This window comes from Tetrao urogallus (genome assembly GCF_951394365.1).
Source record: "Tetrao urogallus genome assembly, chromosome: 6".
NCBI lineage: Eukaryota > Metazoa > Chordata > Aves > Galliformes > Phasianidae > Tetrao > Tetrao urogallus.
Genome location: NC_136819.1, coordinates 32416381 through 32437533, shown reverse-complemented (window position 1 = coordinate 32437533; position 21153 = coordinate 32416381). Strand labels below are relative to the sequence as shown.

General features: G+C 35.6%; 1 protein-coding gene across 1 annotated transcript in view; it reads right to left on the bottom strand.

Moving 5' to 3' along the window:
• Window positions 1-15769: 15769 nt before the first annotated feature.
• AQR (aquarius intron-binding spliceosomal factor) overlaps window positions 15770-21153 on the bottom strand; it is a gene marked incomplete at both ends in the record, with an annotated part of 58495 nt that continues 53111 nt past the window's right edge. Inside the window, 4 exon segments of the mRNA XM_079537889.1 lie at window positions 15770-16009; window positions 18559-18672; window positions 19698-19872; window positions 20766-20851. Of these exon segments, the coding sequence (XP_079394015.1) occupies window positions 15770-16009; window positions 18559-18672; window positions 19698-19872; window positions 20766-20851 (615 nt within the window).

Below are 21153 nucleotides of genomic sequence, written 5' to 3'. Positions count from 1 at the left end.
TCACAAAGGTGTCGTGTATGGTTATCTACATCTGTGTAGCTATGAATGTGACTGCATGTGGAGACAGACAAAGAGAAGCAAAACATGACAGTTCTGCAGTTGCCAGCAACCTAAAGTTGTTCCCCATTAAGCCCGCAGTAGTACACTTTTACAATCTGAATTTGAAACTCCTACGTGAGAAATCTTTCTCCTCTCATCCTAGATGACAGTCTCCCAATGTAATAACCATACTGTCAGACTGACTTCTTGGGAAGTATCTGATGAATTCTCCTTTTTCTTTTACGTCCCATTCACCCTAGTTCATACTTAATACATTCCCTCAATACCTTCCGTATTGTCTCAGCATTTAAAGCCTTTGCATAGTTGCAGGCTATTGTTATCATCTCTCTGCGTCTCTTTCACTCACTTGTGCACTGCTGCACATCTATAATTAACCTAAAACATCTCAAGTGTGCTCTGAAATGACAGAGTAATGAGGTGGGCACTGGGAGTGGAAGATGTAGCTAAACCATCATGTTAGGAAGCAGAGAGAAGTAGGCACAGGCAACATCAATGAAGGTGAAAGGAATGTATGCTTGTGAGTTTGACCTTCCATAGTCATTATTTGCCACATGTCACTTGCAAAGAACAGCCAAGTCTCTCACTCCCATTAAATACCCTCTGCAGCAGAAAGAGGGCTCAAGGAGAGCCTAGAGACTCTACAGACGCAAGGCCAGCACAGGAGGAATTTCTCGCTTCCAGAAGTGCTGTTTTTCTCCCACAAGCCGCAGCATAGCAGGCATGACAGGGGTAGGATGCCAGATTCTCGTGCTGCAGAGGAAGGCTGCTTGGAAGTTAAATGCAGCTTAGGAAAGCTTCTGCAGCATGGGCTCCTCAGGCTGTCATTGGCACTAAGGGACACAGAGCAGTTTAGAAGGACAGAAATATGTCTGGAACACTTCAGCAGTTTCCAGCATCTCCCTATCTTGGTTGCTGATCCTGTGTAGTGTCTCTGAGAGATTACCTGCCTTCCACAAGAATGCTGACAGGCAGTTTCTCTAGCAGGCTCCATGTCTCGTTTCAGCTGTTTGGCTTTTTAGTTAGAAAAATATGAGACCTTAACACCAGGAAAGATGGGACATGAAGAACATCTGTGTGTCTGTTTGTTCAGTGTCACCCCATCATCATCAGTGAGTGTCTGGCTGTTAGCACAGCACCAACAAATAACAATTCCAAGGGTAATGGGTAATTGCTAGATGTACCAAAGCTGGTTTGAAGATCTTTTATAACAGGTATAATTTAAAAAACAACAAAAAAAACCCCAATGTTCAAGGCTATATTCTACCTAGATAATTTAATTATGTGGTTGTTTTCATTTAAACTACATTCCCTTGTCATATGCGACTCAAATTTGCAGAAAATCCAGCAAGCAGGTGTTTCTCTTACAATATCAGTTATGTAGATTAATGCCTACATACTTAAAGAGGTCAGAGAAGATCAGTTAAAGACAGAAAAAGAGAGAAAGAAAGAAGAGAGAGACTCCAGAAATGGCAGCCAAGTACACTTCACTCTGATTTATGTCTTACTCCACCTTCAGTCTCCTCCACAAGTATACTGTGCTCTTGTTTCTTCGCCATAGATTCTGCACCTGTCCTGGTCTAAAGAAAGTCATCAGAACTTCATAGTCTATCTGTGTATTGCTTTTCAAATTTAGCATCACAACTGCTACCAGGCCAGTGCCATGAGCAGAGGCAAATGACCCCTGATATCAATGAGCCCATCTGGTGGCATTTCTAGCACACTACTATTGCCTTTAAATATAATCTGTTTTTCTGCTGTGAGCCACTTGCGAGTCACAATCGCCTATAATGATTTGAGTCAGTCAGTTGTTAAGAACTACTCAGACTGTTGCATACTAGGAATTGGATCTTTTCCCTTCTTTATTGCTTCCCACATTCTCCTTCTTCACGTAGTTCCCTTATTTTACTTATGGTTTACATACATCTCATTTTCTATTTCATCACTCTCCTCATGCAATTCCCATTCTTGTGTACTATTTGTAAGTCTAATTCAAAAGAAACAGCCTTGTTTCCTTCCCCAGATAACATGTAGTTCTAAGAAGATAAAACCTAATGCATCTTTCTTGTCTTCACTGGTATATCACCTAGGACTCTCCTTGTTTATAAGCCACCCCTTTGCTTTGGTGTCACCAATCTTCATGAGCTCTCATTTGAAATCCACTGCAGTGAGTTCAGTAACCTGAAAGAACCTGAATCTGCCAGCTGCTGCAAAGCCTCGTGTGCTTTTCCAGATTGTTTCTCAGCTGACTTCTGTTTTTCAGAATCAGAGACAGATGTCTCAGAATTATAGGAAAAGGAGCAATTAAGCAGTCTATTCTAATTGCATTCTAGCAAAGGAATCAACTTTTAATGAATTTGTTCTCAAATATGAATACGTAGGGCTCTCTGAATCTGTTGTGTACACAGAAACACTTAGTCACAATATATCCTAAGTATCATTTTACAAGACTGGCAGATTCTACTGTTTTTGGTAGGCACACTAAGATACTTGATGAATATGACAAAAATGTAATGACCCCAATCTACAGTTTTGCAAACTTGTAAAACAATTCATATAAAAACATGAATTATTCACAAAAGATAGCTGGACCATACTATGCAGAAAACACCACAGTAGTCAGGGAACTAAAAAGCAGGAGTGGAGTATGTGAGACTGGCTCAGAAGTATTTGGCAAAATTATTTTTCTCCATTAAAAAACAAACAAACAAACCAACCAACCAACCCAGATATTTCTTTTTAACACAGAAACATTTCACTCAGTTTTTTGAAGAATGTTTTTAAATCAGCTCATCCCATTTTCCTGTGGGCTAAAAGAAGCAGCAAGAAAGGAAAGAAAGGAAGGAAGGAAGGAAAGAAAACTATATATTTAGTTTTCAGAAAAACTGTATCTGAATTATGAACAAAACATTTTAATTGACAGAAATGACACTTTTTTTTTTCCCAAACTCTTTGAGTGCTTTTAGCAAAATTTATTAGAAAACCATTTTTATCTAACCTTTTAAAGAATGAAGAAATTCCCTCACACAAAGCAGTTTATTAATCAAAGCTAAAACCTTGTCATCAAAATGAAGTTTCTCTGCAATCACGCTGGCCACTAGAATCCCTTGACTGTAAAGAGCTAGACAGAAGTTTGCAGGGGTGGAAAAAGAAACTATATATATATTTTTTCCTCAACAAATCAGCTTTAAAACAGACTTTATGCAATATAAAACACACACGCAAGGGTAAACATATATATTTTGACTACATATCGTGTTGCAGAAGTAAATTTTATCTACTTTTAACAATTTATTTCTTATGTCCAATTGGAATTGAGAGTGCGAAAGCTTCACTGAAAAATCTAGACTTCCCAGTGAAGACAACAGGTGCATATATTGATTAAATGTTCTAGATTTTCATCAGATATTGGACCAAATCCTGTAATGGTGCCTTCATAATATAAATAACATTTTTGTAAATGTAATGGTTGGGATACTTTTCGTCTACGAGTTTTTGTGAATGGTTAGTTGTATTTTGTGTTTATAAAGAACGTACAAATCTTTCCAGAAACAGTTTCCTACAACGTGTTAAATATCAGTAATATCTTCATTTCAATCCAATACTCTCGTAATACATTCCCTACACTTAAAAGGAGTTCATAACAGACTGACATTTGCCATTTTAGCAATAAAGTATGTGACACAATTACAGTACTAGCATGTGCATAACATACTTTCGAGATCTCTGAGAGTGTTTACTGAGCTAGTTCTACTGCATACACACAAGGTAAAAAAATACCATACAGACAAAACAGAGTCGAACCAAAATGAAAATAACAAAAAACATTTTGAACCATTCTGAAATGCCTGGTGATGGAAAACATTTGAAGGCTTTAGAAGGGAATTACTTCTAGAGTTTAATAGTTTTCCAAATAGTATTCTAGAGTAACATTGGGGAATATTATTTAATAGTATTATTTTAGCTACTGAAGAAAACAAAGCCAGGGTCTACTTTATTTATTTATATGTTTGTTTGTAAAGAAGCTCTGTTTTGACAAGGCTAAGCACTTACCAAGGCATTAATAAGAAGTTTTTACTGTCTCTTACATACATTTCCTGTAAGCAATCAACATATTTCATTCTTTGCTTAACATGCTTCATTAAAATAACAGAAATGTTTTGTAGCTGCATTTGTGGAATGCTTGATTTCAAATCTATTAAAATACATCAGTTACTGCCATCCTTAAGATAGGATGTTAATACATAGTCAATACTTATGCTTGATATCAGGGTGGGATTTGGGCTTATTTTGTCTTGAACTCAAGTCCCTTTAGCTTTTCATACTGTCTTACTTATAATAGAATGACAATTTTTCCTGCCATTCAGCTGACTTTGACAAAGATGCAGTGATGCCAATCAAAAATGTGGACTATGTTCTTTGTGTTACTTGTGAAACATATTCCTTCACAGAACATTTTGAGAGAAAATGTTTGAAAGATGCTATAAAACAAGAGCACTGTGAGAAGAGCCAATGTGACAAGAGATACTGAAGAAGATACTGAACTGAAACTGAAACAATGAGTCACATTTTCAAGTAATACTCTTGTATGCTTCTCCTGAACAAAATTTCTCAGCTAACATTTTTTTTCAATTTATTTACAGACTTATCCCAACTTACTTTTTTTCTGAATTTGACTAGAAAAACATTCAGTGGATCAGAAGGTCAGATTCATAATTTTTCATACTAATTTCTTGATGTTGAAAACAAATTACACAGAATATTTTAATTTCTTCATCCTGACTAATTATACATTTTATTTTAGCATCACATTGTTTGTCTAGTAAATTATTCTTGAGCTATAAATAGACTAGGTAGGTGTTAAGATTGAGTAGGACCTGACATTCAATAAAAAGAAAATAATCCTAAATTGTTTAAAAGTCAAACATAAATTAGCATGTCATATAAAGATGCTCATTGTGTCCCAAAGATAAAATTGGAGTTGTAGATAGCAGCAACATACTCTTGCATTTAGAATACCTTTCAGGCATAGCTATAATTTGTGTTTATTGACATTCTTCCTATAAAGAATGGTCCTGACAGAAACTGTCCTGAATTTGGGAACAGAGACCAACTGTAGGTGTGCGGCCAAAATATTAAAAAACCTGAAAGGACTTCTAAAAAGGAAGGTTAGAATTAGAAAGTTAAATGCATATTTAAATGACAGGTCATCTACCTAAAATCTCAGTGATCCAACATCAGAGAAATACCAGATGGCATCAGTGAAATTCTCATAAGCAAAATTTCACCATTTAAGTCAGTTGGGGAGAATGTTGCTGAAAATACAGTTTTAGTCTGCTGTCTGAGGCACAGTATGTGTTCAGAACAAGTTCATTATGGTGCTTAGGATGCTATCGTAACAGATGAAAAGAGCACTGAACTTTTATAGAACATCTCAGGAGACTATTCAAGCCTCAGAATTGTAACAAAGGGGGGAAACAGTTGTTTCCTCTCTACCTCCACCTCCTCTTCCTTATCCCAGTGCACCTAAAAAGACAATCCAACAGAAACAATAAGGAGTAAGTCCTTTTTAGATTCTCAGGAGGAAATGATACAGATAATCTCTTCAAGAATTCCAGGTGCTGACTCCCAAATGAGCAGACTATAAATGCTAGCTGCACCAATTGATGCAAACTAGCTCCAGAAAAGAATGTTTCAGACGTGTCCCAGGACTTAGTGCTAAAGGTCTAGTCATTACTTCAGCTTTTCTCTGGCATGTTCCAGTGCTTAAATCATTTTATGTACTGATGACTGCTATAAGAATTACCTACACTATTTACCTTACTGCTGTACCCAGCTTTGTGAAGTTTCTAAGTATCCAAACAGAGGAAAGATTGGCATTAACTATAGAAGTTCAGAAAGATTATTGAAAGAAAGAAAGAACTGAGAGGAAAACAAGTATACAAAGGTCACACAGTAACATTTGTAGTTGTTTTCAAAAAGCTTATTTCTATGCAGGAAAAAAATACATGTCCGTAGACAGTAACTATATGTCAGTGTTTTCAACAAAAATTTTGATTTTTATCTCAAGTTTATTTCAATACTTTTTGATTATGTGGAATGATAAAGAGAAAAAATATTCAAGCAATTCTGCTTGTGCTGAGTCAAACACAAAAGTATTCTTTTGTCCTACCACTTTGAAGGCTCCTGGAGCCCTACATATAGTTTTAGAGTTTGAGTTTGCATTTTTTTCTCCTTCACTCTCCATATTCAGAACACATATCATGGTCAGTCTGAATCACGTATTTCCAGCTTTTACCTTAAAATGCACATTAGATGTTAAAACTAATTCATACATTTCAGCTACGTATTGTGCCATAGCAGAACTCACAACTTTTGTGTTCAATGATGATGCACAGCGGGAGTTAAATGTTTCAGAGAACAAAGTTAGGGAAAAAAAAAAAAAAAAAAAAAAAATCAAATCTCCTTAGTCACCATTGTTTTTACTCTGATCTTGTCCTCTAACAAAAGAAATTCTATATATCATCACCTAATTTAGCATAAGATGATGCTAGATATTTGAGGCCAATTGAGGACAAGGGTCTTTATGAAACACTATTCCTGTTCAAACCACAGGTCTTCTTGTTTACTAGCTAAGATTCATACCCTGAAACCATCTTCCAAGGGCTCAAGCCTCTTGCAATTCTGATTGAAAGAAACAAATAAAAAAAGACTTCAGTTATTGCAAACTTTACAACGTCTTTTTTTTCTTGCAGTAGCTTACTGGTAAACATTATATGTAATCCTCTTCTGTTCTGAAAATAGCAAAAGAAATTATCCATCATAGTTACATGTCCCTATGTCAAATTGCAAATGTGTAAATAATAGAAAGATTGGAACTTCTCAACAAATCAGCTGTACTTACATACCCTTACAGCATACATTCCTTTTTTCTGATTTCATTTTCAAAAATAGCTATATAATTTTGGGACTTTCCAAAATATCCAACCTCAGATATCTCAATTTACATTTTACATGAAAAATCTCTGACCAAATGGTTACAGTTTTGGCAAAATTCTCTTTTACTGTTAAGGCCACTTTCCAGATGCCACAGAGGTCCATGTCATCAATCAAAACTCTTTAAGCTGCCTTCTAGGATCTATCACCTTATAACACTTCTGGAAATACATAGAAAAATGTAAAAATCACTGTCACACCGTCAGCTGGTCACTATAGTTTATATAATACCTTTTGAAGGAAGAAAGGATACTACCTATGATAAAAGGATAATAACTGGCAAAAAAGAAAAAAAAGAAAAGAATAAAGTAGGAGATGCTTCAGTAAGTGTGTTTACAGAAGTTCTTTATTTATCTAATGTACTTGAAAATCAGTGCAGTGAACATACATCAGCAAAGTTGTTCCACTGAAAAACCGCTGTTCACAGGAGACTAATACAAAGTGAGATCATAGAACAAAAGATCACTAAGGTCTTTTTTAAAGGAAAGATAGTAAGAAAGAACGGAAACAGGTAAAAATGAAAAGATATATGGAGACATCAGAATTTCACATCTCTTACTATCGAATAATGTGCACTGTAGAATAAAATATTCACAAAAATAAATTTCCAGTTCAAAATCCACTTTTTTTTTTTTTTTTAATGGATTCATCAAACCTGTTATCCAACAAGATTATTAATAGTTACCTCCCCTAATGTCTGAGAAGTGTTGTGAGCTGTCAGAGCACTTTGTCTTTGCATTGTTCATTTTTTCAGCTGTCTGGGAAAATACAGATTTAGTTATACATTTGAAAATGGAGTGCAGTCCATAATACAACTTAGCATTTCCAGCTAGCTTTGTGAGACGTGAAGAAGCTGGATAAATCAAGAAGAAAAAAAAGGTGATGAAAAAGATAAATTGACTATAACTAAAACATTGGGCCATTTCTCCTGGTTTTACTTGTAATCATTTTTAAAAATATAAACTGTTTATATACTATGTAAATTCTTTTACAATAAGCATTTACTACCTGTGTTTATAAGAGGATTGCTAACCACCCATATATATGTAGGTGATAAAGTGAATATAACCACAAGTTAGGGTAGTGAAAAGTATTATTATCTGCCTAGTGAGTGATCACTCTGCATGGGGTAGAGTATTACTGAGTTGGAAAGCTTGCTCTAATTCAGATGCTTATAAAATAAATGAGGAGTACAGCAACAAGCAGTGCTTTCAAACTGTGAAAGAGTAAGCAGTGTCATGAGAAATAACCAAAACAGTTCAATTTACTTAGCAATGTTTTGTTTCAAAAACATTAAAATATAATCAGAAAGGATAAAATAGGACCAGAAATAATGTGCTCTTGAATAAGATAACTGTAGGTAGACAGAGCTGCTCATCGACTAATTTCATACTAATATTTCATGCTTACTGTGACAACAGCAAGACACAGGACAGGATGGCATGTGTTTAGTTGCTGAATTTATGTTGCTTCATGATATTGTACTGAAAAGCATAGTATTAATTAACAGCAAAACCAGAAAAATACAGATAACAGCCTTACCTTTAAATCATAACTATGGTGCATTGAATGATCAGATTTTCTCTTCCAGGCATTCACTAAAGCATATTGTTTGGCAAAAAGCCATTGTTTGACAAAATTGTTGTTTGACAAAAGCCCTTTTCCCCGCTTGAACTTGACCAGCCCCTGGTAACTGACAGTGTCTTCTATCTTACATGGAATACAGTGGAGAACAATGCTAAAAATGACAAAACATCTTCCATAAATTCAGGTACTCCTACCAATGTCCTTCCCTCTCACTTCTTACACCACTTGGGTGAATTTGCTGTGCAAAACCTATAGAGGAGCAGGGCAGGTCCCCAGGGCTGCACATCAGCCGCCTCCTCAAAGCAGACAATTCTGCTTCACCAAGGCCAACCCCGCTGCCTCCTCACCTGGTGTAGATCCTCTGCTCACAGAGATGGAAACGTGTACACTTTCTCTGCTTAGTCTCTTAACCTCTGCTCCCTTCAGCACCACCTGCTGCCAGCACCACTACGACCTTGGAAATGTAACTGAAAAAGGTTAAATATGTAACTGTATCAGTGCCCCGTGGTTCCCAGTTTTAACATGCAGGTAAGCCAGCTGAAGCTTTAAACAGCCAGAAAACTTAAACTGAAGAGCAGATTCAAGTAAAGAAATTGCCCAGGACATAGCCAAACACTAGTATTACCATCTTCAATCTCATCTTTTATACACAAGTGCTTAATTTTGTCGTAAAGCTTTATTTCTCTCCCAGTAGAAAACTTAACAGGCAAATCTTCACTGTGACCACGTAATCACTGAAATAATCTTGAGAATTAGTGCTCAATGTCCTATCATCTTTCATAAACCAACTAGGTAAACAGCTAATTAAAACTGTCTCCAGACATCTCAGGTGGTAATGTATCTGAGCCGTCCTAAATCTGGCTTCAAGCCAAAGAAAGGAAAATACAGTCTGTGTTGTTCTATTGAATGACTTTCGTATTCTGAGCAGATTTTAGTATCTAAATAGCCCACAAAATTTAATAGAAATACTATGAATATATTCAAGATTTTTCTTAGAGTTACCAAAAAATCATTCTAGTTGTTTATGTCTCCAACACAGCTGATTTAAAAAGAGTGCTGCATCATACACTGCATTTTCTTAGTCTGTTCTTATCTATGCAGTGTAGAGCTGGACATGGGGGGAAAGAAAAAAAAAGGCTTTTGAGACTTTGCTCCCACCTAACCCTGCCAGGTTTTATGGGAGACGTTGATGTATGTGGCCTAAATTCAGAACTGGGCAGCAACAATAGGTTACCAGCAGTTTAGGCAGATTATCTTAATAGATATTTCTACTTACATGGACAGTGACTTTCATATTACATCTTTCACAGGCATACAGTATCGGAATGTGTCTTTCCCTTCAACTCTAAGCAGCTAAAAGTTACTGAGTAGAAAGAAAAAGGTCCAGTGACCAGTAGGCTGTGATCATGTACTCATGCCAGATGATGAAGAGCAGAGGGAAGATTCCTGCTTAATACTTAACTGGCTGACTTGAGAAAGCCAGCTTTTTTCTTGAATGAGCATAAGAAGTTATGAGCAGTAGTTTGTTCTCTACCTTCTTATAGGAGAAAGGCAGCCTGAAGGGGAAACAGGTGCCACAAGGGAAGTTATTTGATGAAAGCCTAAGGGTATCCATAACAAATGAATGCACTAATGGAGATCCCAGGATTCTTGCTGTGTTTTAGCATTGAGTCCCTCCAGTACTCTCATGGAATTACTGTTGTCTTGTAATTCTTTTGAAGCAGATGAAATAGCTACAGACTGGACCCTGAAATCAGCATTTGAGACATCCCATACCCAGATAAAGTTATATTTGTATACAAGTAACCTGAGCATTTCTAGCTATGGCCTAGGAAAAGTAATATGAAAATTCTTGACTCGGTTCCTCGTGAGTTTGGATGCAACATGCTCTCCTCTAGTACTTACCTCTGTTGGTGGAATTTAGACAGGTTGCTCTCTTAAACCTTCTCCAACACTGTGCAGAATCATCAACAATAACTTACATTGGCTTTTCATTCCATTATACTTATCTTGGAACACTGTAAGACATCATTACTAAATACAGTAAAACAAATCCAAATAGAGGTGTTTTTTTTTTTTAATTTGAATTTTGAATTTGCAGGACAAACCTATACACAAGATCTCATGTGTATTCCACTGAATTCAACTGGAGCATTTAAACCCACGTTTGCTAAGTTCTTCTGTCCAGTTAATAAGGATATGTATTACAGCTTGGTGTTGCAGGAGGCGACTGTGCATAGGATCAAGAACCAAGCAAATTGAGTCAGAACCAGCAGCAGTCCTTTGTGTCTCATTTCATTGCAGAGATCAAAATGATAGAGCTGGGAGGTGAACACCACAGGAGCAAGGAGCAATCCAGGACAACAGCCCCATCACTGAAGTATCTATGTATGTAGGAACAACATTTATTCATAGTATGTTAGAGATCAAGAGAGTTGAAAAACAGTCTATGAAAACAGAAGTAGAAAAGTCCTTGACTGTGTAAGCACCGCTTTCCAACAACTAAAATCACCGGTGTGTTATCTTTTCATCACAGATACTTAACACAGCTTCATATGAACATCTAGAGAGAAAACTAACCCTATCCCAGCACAAGCCATGAGAAACAGTAAGACAACTCCTCTACTCTTGGGCTTTTCTTTTTCCTAAGTCTTGTTTCAGTGCTCTCACATGAGCCCTCAAGCTAAAGAGGATTACTGGTAAGGCGCTTTCTCCCCTCTGACTCAGCATGCAAAACGCAGAATTTCTCATTTTAGAAAACATGGTATTTCCCAACAGAACATGATTGCTGCTGCTAAAAATCACTCCCAAAAATAGGGCAAGTCTGTACTGCTGTGGATTAAGGTCAGAAACGGAATCTTAGTGTCTTTGTACTGAGCTTCTCTCAATCCGCTTCTGCTGCCCCTAGACTACTTCCTCTACAGTAGTTACAATACATTATGTCCCTAATGACTGTCCCATCTAAAAATAAGTGCTCTTGACATGCAAGAGATGTCAGACTAGCACAGCAGGATGCTGAAGCGTCTCTGGATGTGTAGCAGGGCTTCTCTTACACAGGACTGTGGCAATTTAGGAATTCACAGTTGATAAATGCAATAAAGGCGGCTTCTTTTTATCTCTTACAAACAGTGCCAAGACTGATATATTCCTGACCCTTATTTGGATCACTAGCTTATTCTTTTATGGTATTCACTGGAATGGCAAAATCCTAATGTTTCATTAGGCAAACATACACTGTAGCTACATATATAGCTTATATGGATAGATAGATAGATAGATCTATGTATATACTTTTTCAGTGACATTACAGATGAACTATATAATTGACAACAGTCAGCTCAACGTTTTGCTTACATCTACGTTTTCCTAAAAGTTAATTATACATGCATACAGAAGCATACTCTGTTTGTTCTGATACTGTTTTTCAAGCAAAGAGATAATGCCTGAACTCTGGAAAGTTTCTTACTCATAGCTAAAGTAACTCTTATTTGCTTTTATCTTTTTTTTTTTTTTCCCCAGACATTAACAGTAAAGCAATGGGCTTCTCTGCATTACATTGATGTTATTACTTGATTCAAAGATCCTTGTCATTTTCCTTTTTTCAAGGTGAATGAAAATCATGATGGAAGCTAAATTAAATGCAACTGTTTTTCTCAATAGCACTATATTACGTGACCTCTGATATGGGCTAGATTAAGCTGATTAAAGCCCTTCCAGAGCAAGGCCTGGAGAAATAATCTGCCCTTGTTATCTACTATGGGAGGGAGGAAAAGATCATTTTCTCATTCCAATACTGGCATTTAGTTTTCTGAAACAACTACTTACAGAGAGCAAGTAGCATTACAGGTATTGATTCTTCCTCTTGCATCCATTTTAGGTAATGATTGCGTAGATACGTCTATGAGTAAGGAAGAATTTAATTTCTGAGAGCTGAGAATTGTACCTTTTCAGAATCTACATAAAATTAGGCAAATAAATGGATTTAACAGAGGATGCTGAGTTGAAATCATTTGAGGAAGTTATTTTTAAATTCACAATTTTAATAGCTTTATTTTAAAATGTGTTAGTACTACAGCACAGAGATCTTCTTTCGTCAGGTACTTAACCAATCAATCCTGAGACTCTAAGAAAACTACACAGAAAAGCCATGTAACAGGAAACACGTAAACAGCCTCTAAAACTCCCCTGAACTCCTCCTTTTCTATTGATTGATTCTGCAAGGCAGACTACCATGTTTGGCAAAGGAACCTACACTGCCATATGTCTTAATGGCATTCAAAGATTCTTGACTGCTGTGGGTTGTGATTCATTTGTTGGCTAGGACATTTACTTATGTCAGCTTGCTCTATGACTTTCCGAGTGTTATCTAATTCTTGTTACAATAGAATTGTATGTCTTGTTTATCCAGTAAAGTGAACAACATCGACTGCATTTTTTTTTTTTTAATGTCTGATTTCAAAGAATATAATGACTCTTCTGTCAGCAAAGTCATTCTGTCAGCAATCTTAACTTCTAGTCCTCATCAGGATACCTTCCTTGAGGACTGATATCCTTTTATGTCTGATGAAACAGCAAAGACCCTTTCTCAGGAGGTGAAGTGGCAGGATGCTTTTTTACCTTTTGGAAAAAGTTAGAACCTTATCCAACACATACTGTGGAATTAATGCAAATTTCGAGCAGGCTAGGAGGAAAAAAAAATTATTATTTTTTTTAAATGAAGTTTATGGATGTCATCATAGTGTAAACTGCTCGTTAAGACCTCTGGCTTGCATTGTCTTTCCCCCCTTGACAAACTTGTAGGTTTTTTAGGCTGTTTCACTTCTCCCACCAATTCTTTCTTGTAAAGAAGAGTCAATAAAACACCAAAACTAAACATATTTTGGTGTGAAAGACAATTCATCCTTTACCAAAAATTAAATGCAGAACATCTACAAATAAAAAAAAGCCACACCACTTTACCAATCTTGTATTCCACAAGTACAAAGAACTTTCTAACCACTGCTACATGGTAAACACGACTTCCCACATTCAAAAACGCTTTCCATCACTGAAAAAAGTGTAAAATTCAGTACATGGAAAGTAGCAGCAATGACCTGCTCAGCTTAAGTCAACTCAGCAAAACTTTCCATCTCTAGTATAGGCAATGCTTGGTCCTTCAGAAAAGTATGTATTAAGGCTGTAATGTTTTTGCAATTGCTTTTGATTCAGTTGCTTCTGCTTTCATGCTAGTCAGCAACGAGCTCCTTTACAACACCGCTCACCATGTCAGGGCAACACATTTGATGACTCTAACTTGGCTGTTCTAAGAGGATCCCATGAGTCAGAAGGGACCAGATACATAAGCTTGCACATGGAACACAGTATTAAACAGGCTAGGTGTGCTCATACACCAGCAGAAATATTACACTGCAAGCCATATACAAATCTACATCTTTACAGTCTCTTCTAGATTTGGTTGCTTTTTCCCTGTAGTATTGATGGAATCCCTGTCAATTAAACCATCCATTTTAGATTAAAAAAAAAAAACCCTCCAGAATTCTTTACTAATTTTTTTGCCCAGAATTCTGAAGTATAATACATGATTGCCTGGCTCAAATATTTGTAAAAATGGTTTGGAAAACAGAGATGACAGACATCAGCTGAGCTTGTTGCATGTTGCTTGAAGGCCCAGTATTATTCTGCCCTGCTTGAACACATGAATTAAAGCATGAATCAAACACATAAAGCTTACCATCCTAATATTAAACACACTGCTGTTTGTTCTCCAATGGCAAAGAATTTACATCATCTTCCACTCAGAACAAGTAATGAAATAACACAGTTTCAGTTTTTCTTTTTTGTGTGAATAAGAAGTTAAAAAAAATATTCAAGATCCCTCTAGGTCTGTGCAACCTATTGTAGGGTATCTGCTTTAGCAGGGGAGTTAGACTCAATCTTGAGATCCCTTTCAAACCCTGCAATTCTGAGATAAAGATCTTCAAACATGGTAATAAACGCTTGTAAGCTAATGCATTTCTGATCAATTTAGTGAAGAAATTCTTCTGGAATCTTCAGAACTGCAACATTTGAAAACTAAGTATTTTCCCTTTGTCAGGAAAGATGTTCCTGTTTTGTTTGAAAATTAAATTTGGGAATTCATAAACCTTCCTGAACCACTGGATAATTTGCAGTTGACAGATATTCTTAATAAGCTAGGGAAAAAGCTTTCACTAATCAGTTTATGAAAGATGTATGTTTAGAAATCACTCCAGAAAACATACTCAGCCATTACATCTCTAATATTGATATTACACGTTTTGTGAATCCTGCCTTCACCAAATTACTTTTATTTGCTTTCCTGATGGGACTTTATCCTGTTGTTCTCTTAAAAATGAAATAGATCTTATTTCAAGATTCTAACTTAAAAAAATAATGCTGTTTAGAAGTTGCATCCTTACTTCTTGTGTAAGGGAAAATCAAGTAGCAACAGCAGTGGCAGTCAACAATGGAACAGTTGCTACAAGTACCTGTACCTTATTCTGAGAGCTTGTTAAACTTCCAATTCAATAAAACTCTTTCAAAATTTCAAAGTGCCATGGTAATTCCCATTTCTCAAACTTGCAATTAAATAGCTTACTAAACTCGAGCCAAAACCCACAATATCATCTCAGTGTATATAAACACTGCTCCATGTAAAAAATTCTCCACTGCAAAATATTAAAGAAACTACAGTGTCTGATCAATACTAAATATAGGTACTCAGTGAAGGTAATAGGTAAATACCTAAGGTAGGTATACCTTATACCTTATAATATAGGTAATCAGTAAAGCTTAAAAGCTAACTCATTAACTGAATTAAAGGCATAAGAAAAAAATTCCAAATTTGTGTAAAAGTATCTTTACTAAAAAAACTTATGTATATCATTTGAGTTGAAATAAGCAAATTACATTACCGATACTGACAAGAACTCAGTGAAATGACTGCCAATTATCTTTTTTGCCCAGAAAGCATTCAGTGAAAACAAGGAAACAAGGTTACATCACACGTGGAATCATTTAAGAAAAGTCAGTGTAAAAATAGCAATCATATTTCTAACTGCATTTTCCCATTTGTTTTCCAGAGTAAGTAAGAGTACAAACATCACTTGGATCACTTTTCATTCTCATCCTCAGGTTCACTGTCTTCACTATCACTGTCTCTTCCAGGGTGTTCTGGCATTGTTCGATGTTCATCCACTTCTGACACCTTCAATTCTTCCTTTACCATTTCTTCTTCTACCTTATTTTCTTCTGCATCTTCCTGAATACCCTGCACTTCAACTTCTGCTTCAGACTCTTGAGTTTGAGTAGTTTCAGGCTCTTCAATCATGGCAGGTGGGGGTAATAAACGCTGGATGATTAAAAAAAAAAAAGTTTTCAGTTTTGACAACAAATATATAATTCTGGCATTTATTTCTATTTTAGCTCACTTTAGATTTAGGGCTTTGCATCAGGTAAGTTTAAGAACTTAAAATTTAGAAGACTTAATCATTTGTAGGCATTTTTCTCCTATACAAATAAAATGAACCATCTTGGCTCACACATGAGTCTTATTCTTTTTGCCTGAAAAGCAAGTGTTAAAACACAGTACTTTCAATTCAAGGATATCAAACACGTTTCATTATCCAAACAGCCACTCAAGTAATGGGACACAGGGCTGCTGAAGCAACAAGCTCATTTCTACCATAACCTCACCTATTACCATTACAAACTCCTAGATAAGCTGGACTTATCTTTTTTATGAGCGTCTTTAATAACTTATTCCAGTAATTTCCTCTTGAAATATCTTATAAAGTCTTATATGTACATTATCTGTATTTATACAAGTTTCACCCACAGCACTAAGTGTAGAAAAATGTAAACTCCAGTAACAGATTAGGTAATGCTTAGATATTTTTCACATAATACTTCTGTAAAAGTATTTTAGTGCAAAGTGCACAACCAAGAACCTGGTTTGCTAGCAGAAAGCATTACAAATACAGTACTACTTTAAAGCAACTATTTTAGACCTGGAAAAAAAAACAAACCAAGTATACAGTAAGCAGAAGATTATGATGAAGCTATTCAACCTCAGACTGTATAGAAATGCTTATACTTCTGCCAGACATCATCTAATGACATGACAGATATTTCCTTAAAATATTTTAATGAAATAGAAGCTTGATAAATCTGCAAGGATGGTTGTTTAGTTACATTTTGCTTAAAGGCAACTTGGTTTCACTTGACAAATTAAGTGTTTAATTACAGTAAAGTCTTATCTTCAATTAGATGACATTAATATTACAAGTTTCTGACAAGCATTGGGCCAATCTAAGCAAAAATTGTGACTACCAGCAAAGAAAAGCATTTTTTTCCCCACAGACTTTGAAGTTATCACACTAATCTCCATAATCCATTTACTCATGGAAAAAAAGATTAAAAGAGCTCTGATTTTGAAACAACAAATATATATATAAAGTATAGAAAAGTATAAAAAGTGAGAAAGTCATCTACCACTACCTCTTACATATATATACACCTCATATATAGGTGTATATATATATATATACACATACGTGTATATATATATACACACACACATATATATACATATATACATATATATATATAACCTCAAAATATGAGACAAACTCAGATTTTCTGTAATGCAGCTAGATTCATGCTGTGCTATGTGACTACTGTTAAGACCAATGGAAAAAAAAAATACAATGATGTAAAAATATCAGAAAGGATAAGGAAAACTTCATTTTTTGGCTTCTGCTGCAGTAGTATGCAGTAGTATGATTCATTGCCACAGCAGGGAACCAGGTTTGTTTTTTTTTTTTTTTTTTTTTTTTTAAAAACCAATTTTAGCTAGCAACATAAGACTAGGATGCTAAAAAGAATATCTGTTTATAAGCCGAAGGTTCAGGTGCACATTCAGTTAAGGAGTCAAATAAACCTTGCATTAGAAAACAGAAACTAGATCTCTCAGACAAGTGGAATCATGCTGATGCTCTCTGCACAATCAGTATTTTCCACCTTGAGAAATTCTTCAGAAGAGCAAAAAACCAACAAGGGAATAAATACTAAGTAAGAGTACATTATAAGTAACATGATATACCCAGACATTAAATGGAAGGTGTTCCAGTTCAGGAATAGCATTAAAGATCTCTCTGGTTATGCTAACTGTCAACTATCTCTAGCCATCTGCAGATCCAAATACACTGACTAAAAGCAGATCTCTATATACTACTTAAACTGTTTTAAAGCTCTGCTTACATACACAATAAGGACTCAAGATCCATAATGGGTTTTGAATTCTGCTCCAGGGATTAAGCAGTGATACAATTAAGTATAAAAAGTGAGAAAGTCATCTACCACTACCTCTTACACTGTACTATTAAGTGACGTGCTGAACCAGTGCTGAAAAAAAATATTCTTCCAGACTTGCACACACAAGTACTACAGCTGCTAACCAGACTGAATAATGCAGTGAGCTAACTCGATTAAAATGGTTTGAAGGCAAGGAAACTCTAAAACTCTGTAGGCTGCAGCCATGTCAAGAAAGTATCTATTACAAAATACTATTCCACCAGGCAGCACTTACTGAAATATAACGCACAAGTTTACTTCAATTAAACACTGGGCAAGCTAGTTCCCTGGCATTAACAAAGAACTTTTGCACCCAGACAGAATCATGTCTAGCATTTTTTAACATCTATTTAGGGGGTCTTAAATTGCATCCTGAGTTACTTGCTACTGCAAGATTTTAGAGATTTCAATATTCTCCCTCTCAGCTTTAAAGCCTTCTTGAATTTTAAATGTAACAGTAACAGTCTCAAACCACAACAGCACTTCCTTTTACCAAAATAAGGCTTATTTTGTATGCATACCTTTGAATAGTTAGAAGGTCCTTACCTGTTGGTAGTGGCGTGTACTCTGTATCATGTGCATATACATGTTGTAAACAAAGTTAGCCATTTGAGGCATATTCTTGATAACATGTATTTGGTGAGTCGGTGGTTCCCCATTCTAAAGAAGTACAAAATGTAGAAATTCAGCAAGCAAACACAACCATTATTCAAAAAATTATTTTATTTTATTAGGAAACAACTGAAGAAATTTTTAAAAATGCTTTCTAAGAAAGAACTAGCAAAATTCTTTCAAAAGGCAAGAAATACAGGTCTTGCACTTTTTGGCAACCGTTATTTATCATGATCCTGAAGTCCAATGAAGAAATTCAATTTCAAAAGGACAGGCTGGGTTCCAACACTTAATCTGTAAAGTATATTTTGGATTCAAGGATGATTTAACTAAAACTTAACTAGTTTCAGCTCAGATTAGTGTCAATGACTACCAAAGCTCAGCTTCTCCTTGCCTACACTCACACTGTTCTTTGCTGTAGAATGCAGCAGTTTCAAACAAAGGGCTTTCTTCCAAACTTGTTAACAGCACTTTAGACCAGGTAAAGATTTCTAATGGAGTTTTGGATTCATGCAAGTACCCGTCTCCAAACTCCAGGTAGCAAAGCAGGTATGCTCCGTCCATTTCTTATTTGTTTAGCATCCTATTCATTGCGAGTCTTGTGATTAAGTGCTAAAGATCTAGTGCAGTATTAAATTTTTTACTTAGGCATCTAGCTCAGCAACACTTCTGTTATACTGAGTTGCTCAGCTGAATGCTATTTAACCTTTAATAAAAAGAAACTAGCTTTGTACTTTCTTTTTGAGAAATGACATTTTGTTCTCTAATAAGAAAAAATACATAACACACTGCAAAACCTTACTTATTTATCCTGAAATAAAAATACAGCATCACTTTCACAGGCAGAACTTACAAATAAGTAGACAAAACTGACCAGTTACAGTGGTAAGTTAGTTTTGTTGAAAAATCAGTTAAAAGCAGCTAGTGTAAAACGATCTAAGTCAACTCTAGGGATATAATTATCCAAGAAGCAGTGGTTTAAAAGCAAAGACACTGCAGTTCCATGTCTTGTAGCCCACTCAAAAAAGACAGGCAAAAAGCACACCACTGACATTCATAGCAGTCGTTCCTACCTGTCTTGCTGCTGGAAAACATTCCGTGGGAATTATATGGAGGTGAAGTGGTCTAGCTGTGAGTTGGCTGAAAGCTGGAGTTAGCTCAAAACAGTTCTGAAAGAGTGATACTCTTGCAAAGATATAAAGCCCAAGCCTGGCTCTTGACATGGCAACGACTAATCGTCGGACATCTCTTTAAAAAAAAAAAAGAAAAAAAATTAAAAAACAAAACAGCCAAATTAATCATATACTTTTTCACTGATTCCATTGTTTCAATAAAACATGAATTAAGACTTCAGCATGCTTCTTTTAAGAAAACATGAAGTAATCTTAAACACTCTTGTCTTAAATTTTTCTTCTACATACTGCTACAATAACTACTAAAATCCTAGAACCTTCATATAAAAAGGCTTACTATATTGTTAATTATATTAAAATTACCCTTTATCTCTGAAGCCTAGAAAAACAGTTATATTTTACATTGGGAACAAATCACAATAGCCTTTCTGTATCCCTGAATAAGAAAACATAGGTTCTGATATCATCTTACTACTCCTAAATAGACAAGTCTTACTCCACCTTACTCCAAAGCTGAAGTGCAAACATTTTAGACTACAAATAACACAACTTACAAGATGTCCAAACACTTCTGATACAAAACAAATAAAGCTCACTTATAGAAAAGTTCATTTATAGAAAGTTTAAGCCTGCATTTATTCAACAAGCATTAATTACATTCCTCTTAATCTACTAAATTAAAATTCGAATTCAAGAGTAACTATCCAAGACTACCTATTGAACTACCTACTATTCAAGACTACCTGCAATAATGTAAACTTCTTATAGAGTACTAGTATAGTATGTAGAATATAGTATAGTAATATAGAGTAAAGGATAAAGTGGTTGCGAAGAGAGAAGCAGAGTGTTGTAAAAATAAACCAGGTCTAAACTTCCTCCAATGCACAGCATTAAACTTCAGTTCCGCTATGTACTGAAAGAGTTGAAACTTTGTGCAACATATCAAACATCTTTCTGATGTGGAAAACGTATACTTTAGCAACTATGCAAGAGTTCTTTTCTACATACCTAAGGTGGCCTACAGCTTTGGTACGCACTAATGAAAGGAGAATATAATCATTTTGTTGACCTTGAAATCTGTCCACAGTTGTTACCTAGAGAACAAAAAAACAAAACAAAAACCACCATAGGTTAAATCTTTGCCATTTTAACTACAGCCTGACATCAAAATTTTAGCACGAACTTCTGATTCAGATTGTAGCAAATGGGAAGACAGACGAAAACATTTGATTCTGTTTTAATTCACCTTTAACTAAAAAACATCAACCTACTCTTCCTGGGAGAAGCTGGGACTCTACGTGCCACTTCTTATTTTTACTTAATTCAGACATAACTCTGGCAAGATAATACCAAAAGTTTGTGGAAAACGATCAAATTCTGTAACATCATATTTTAA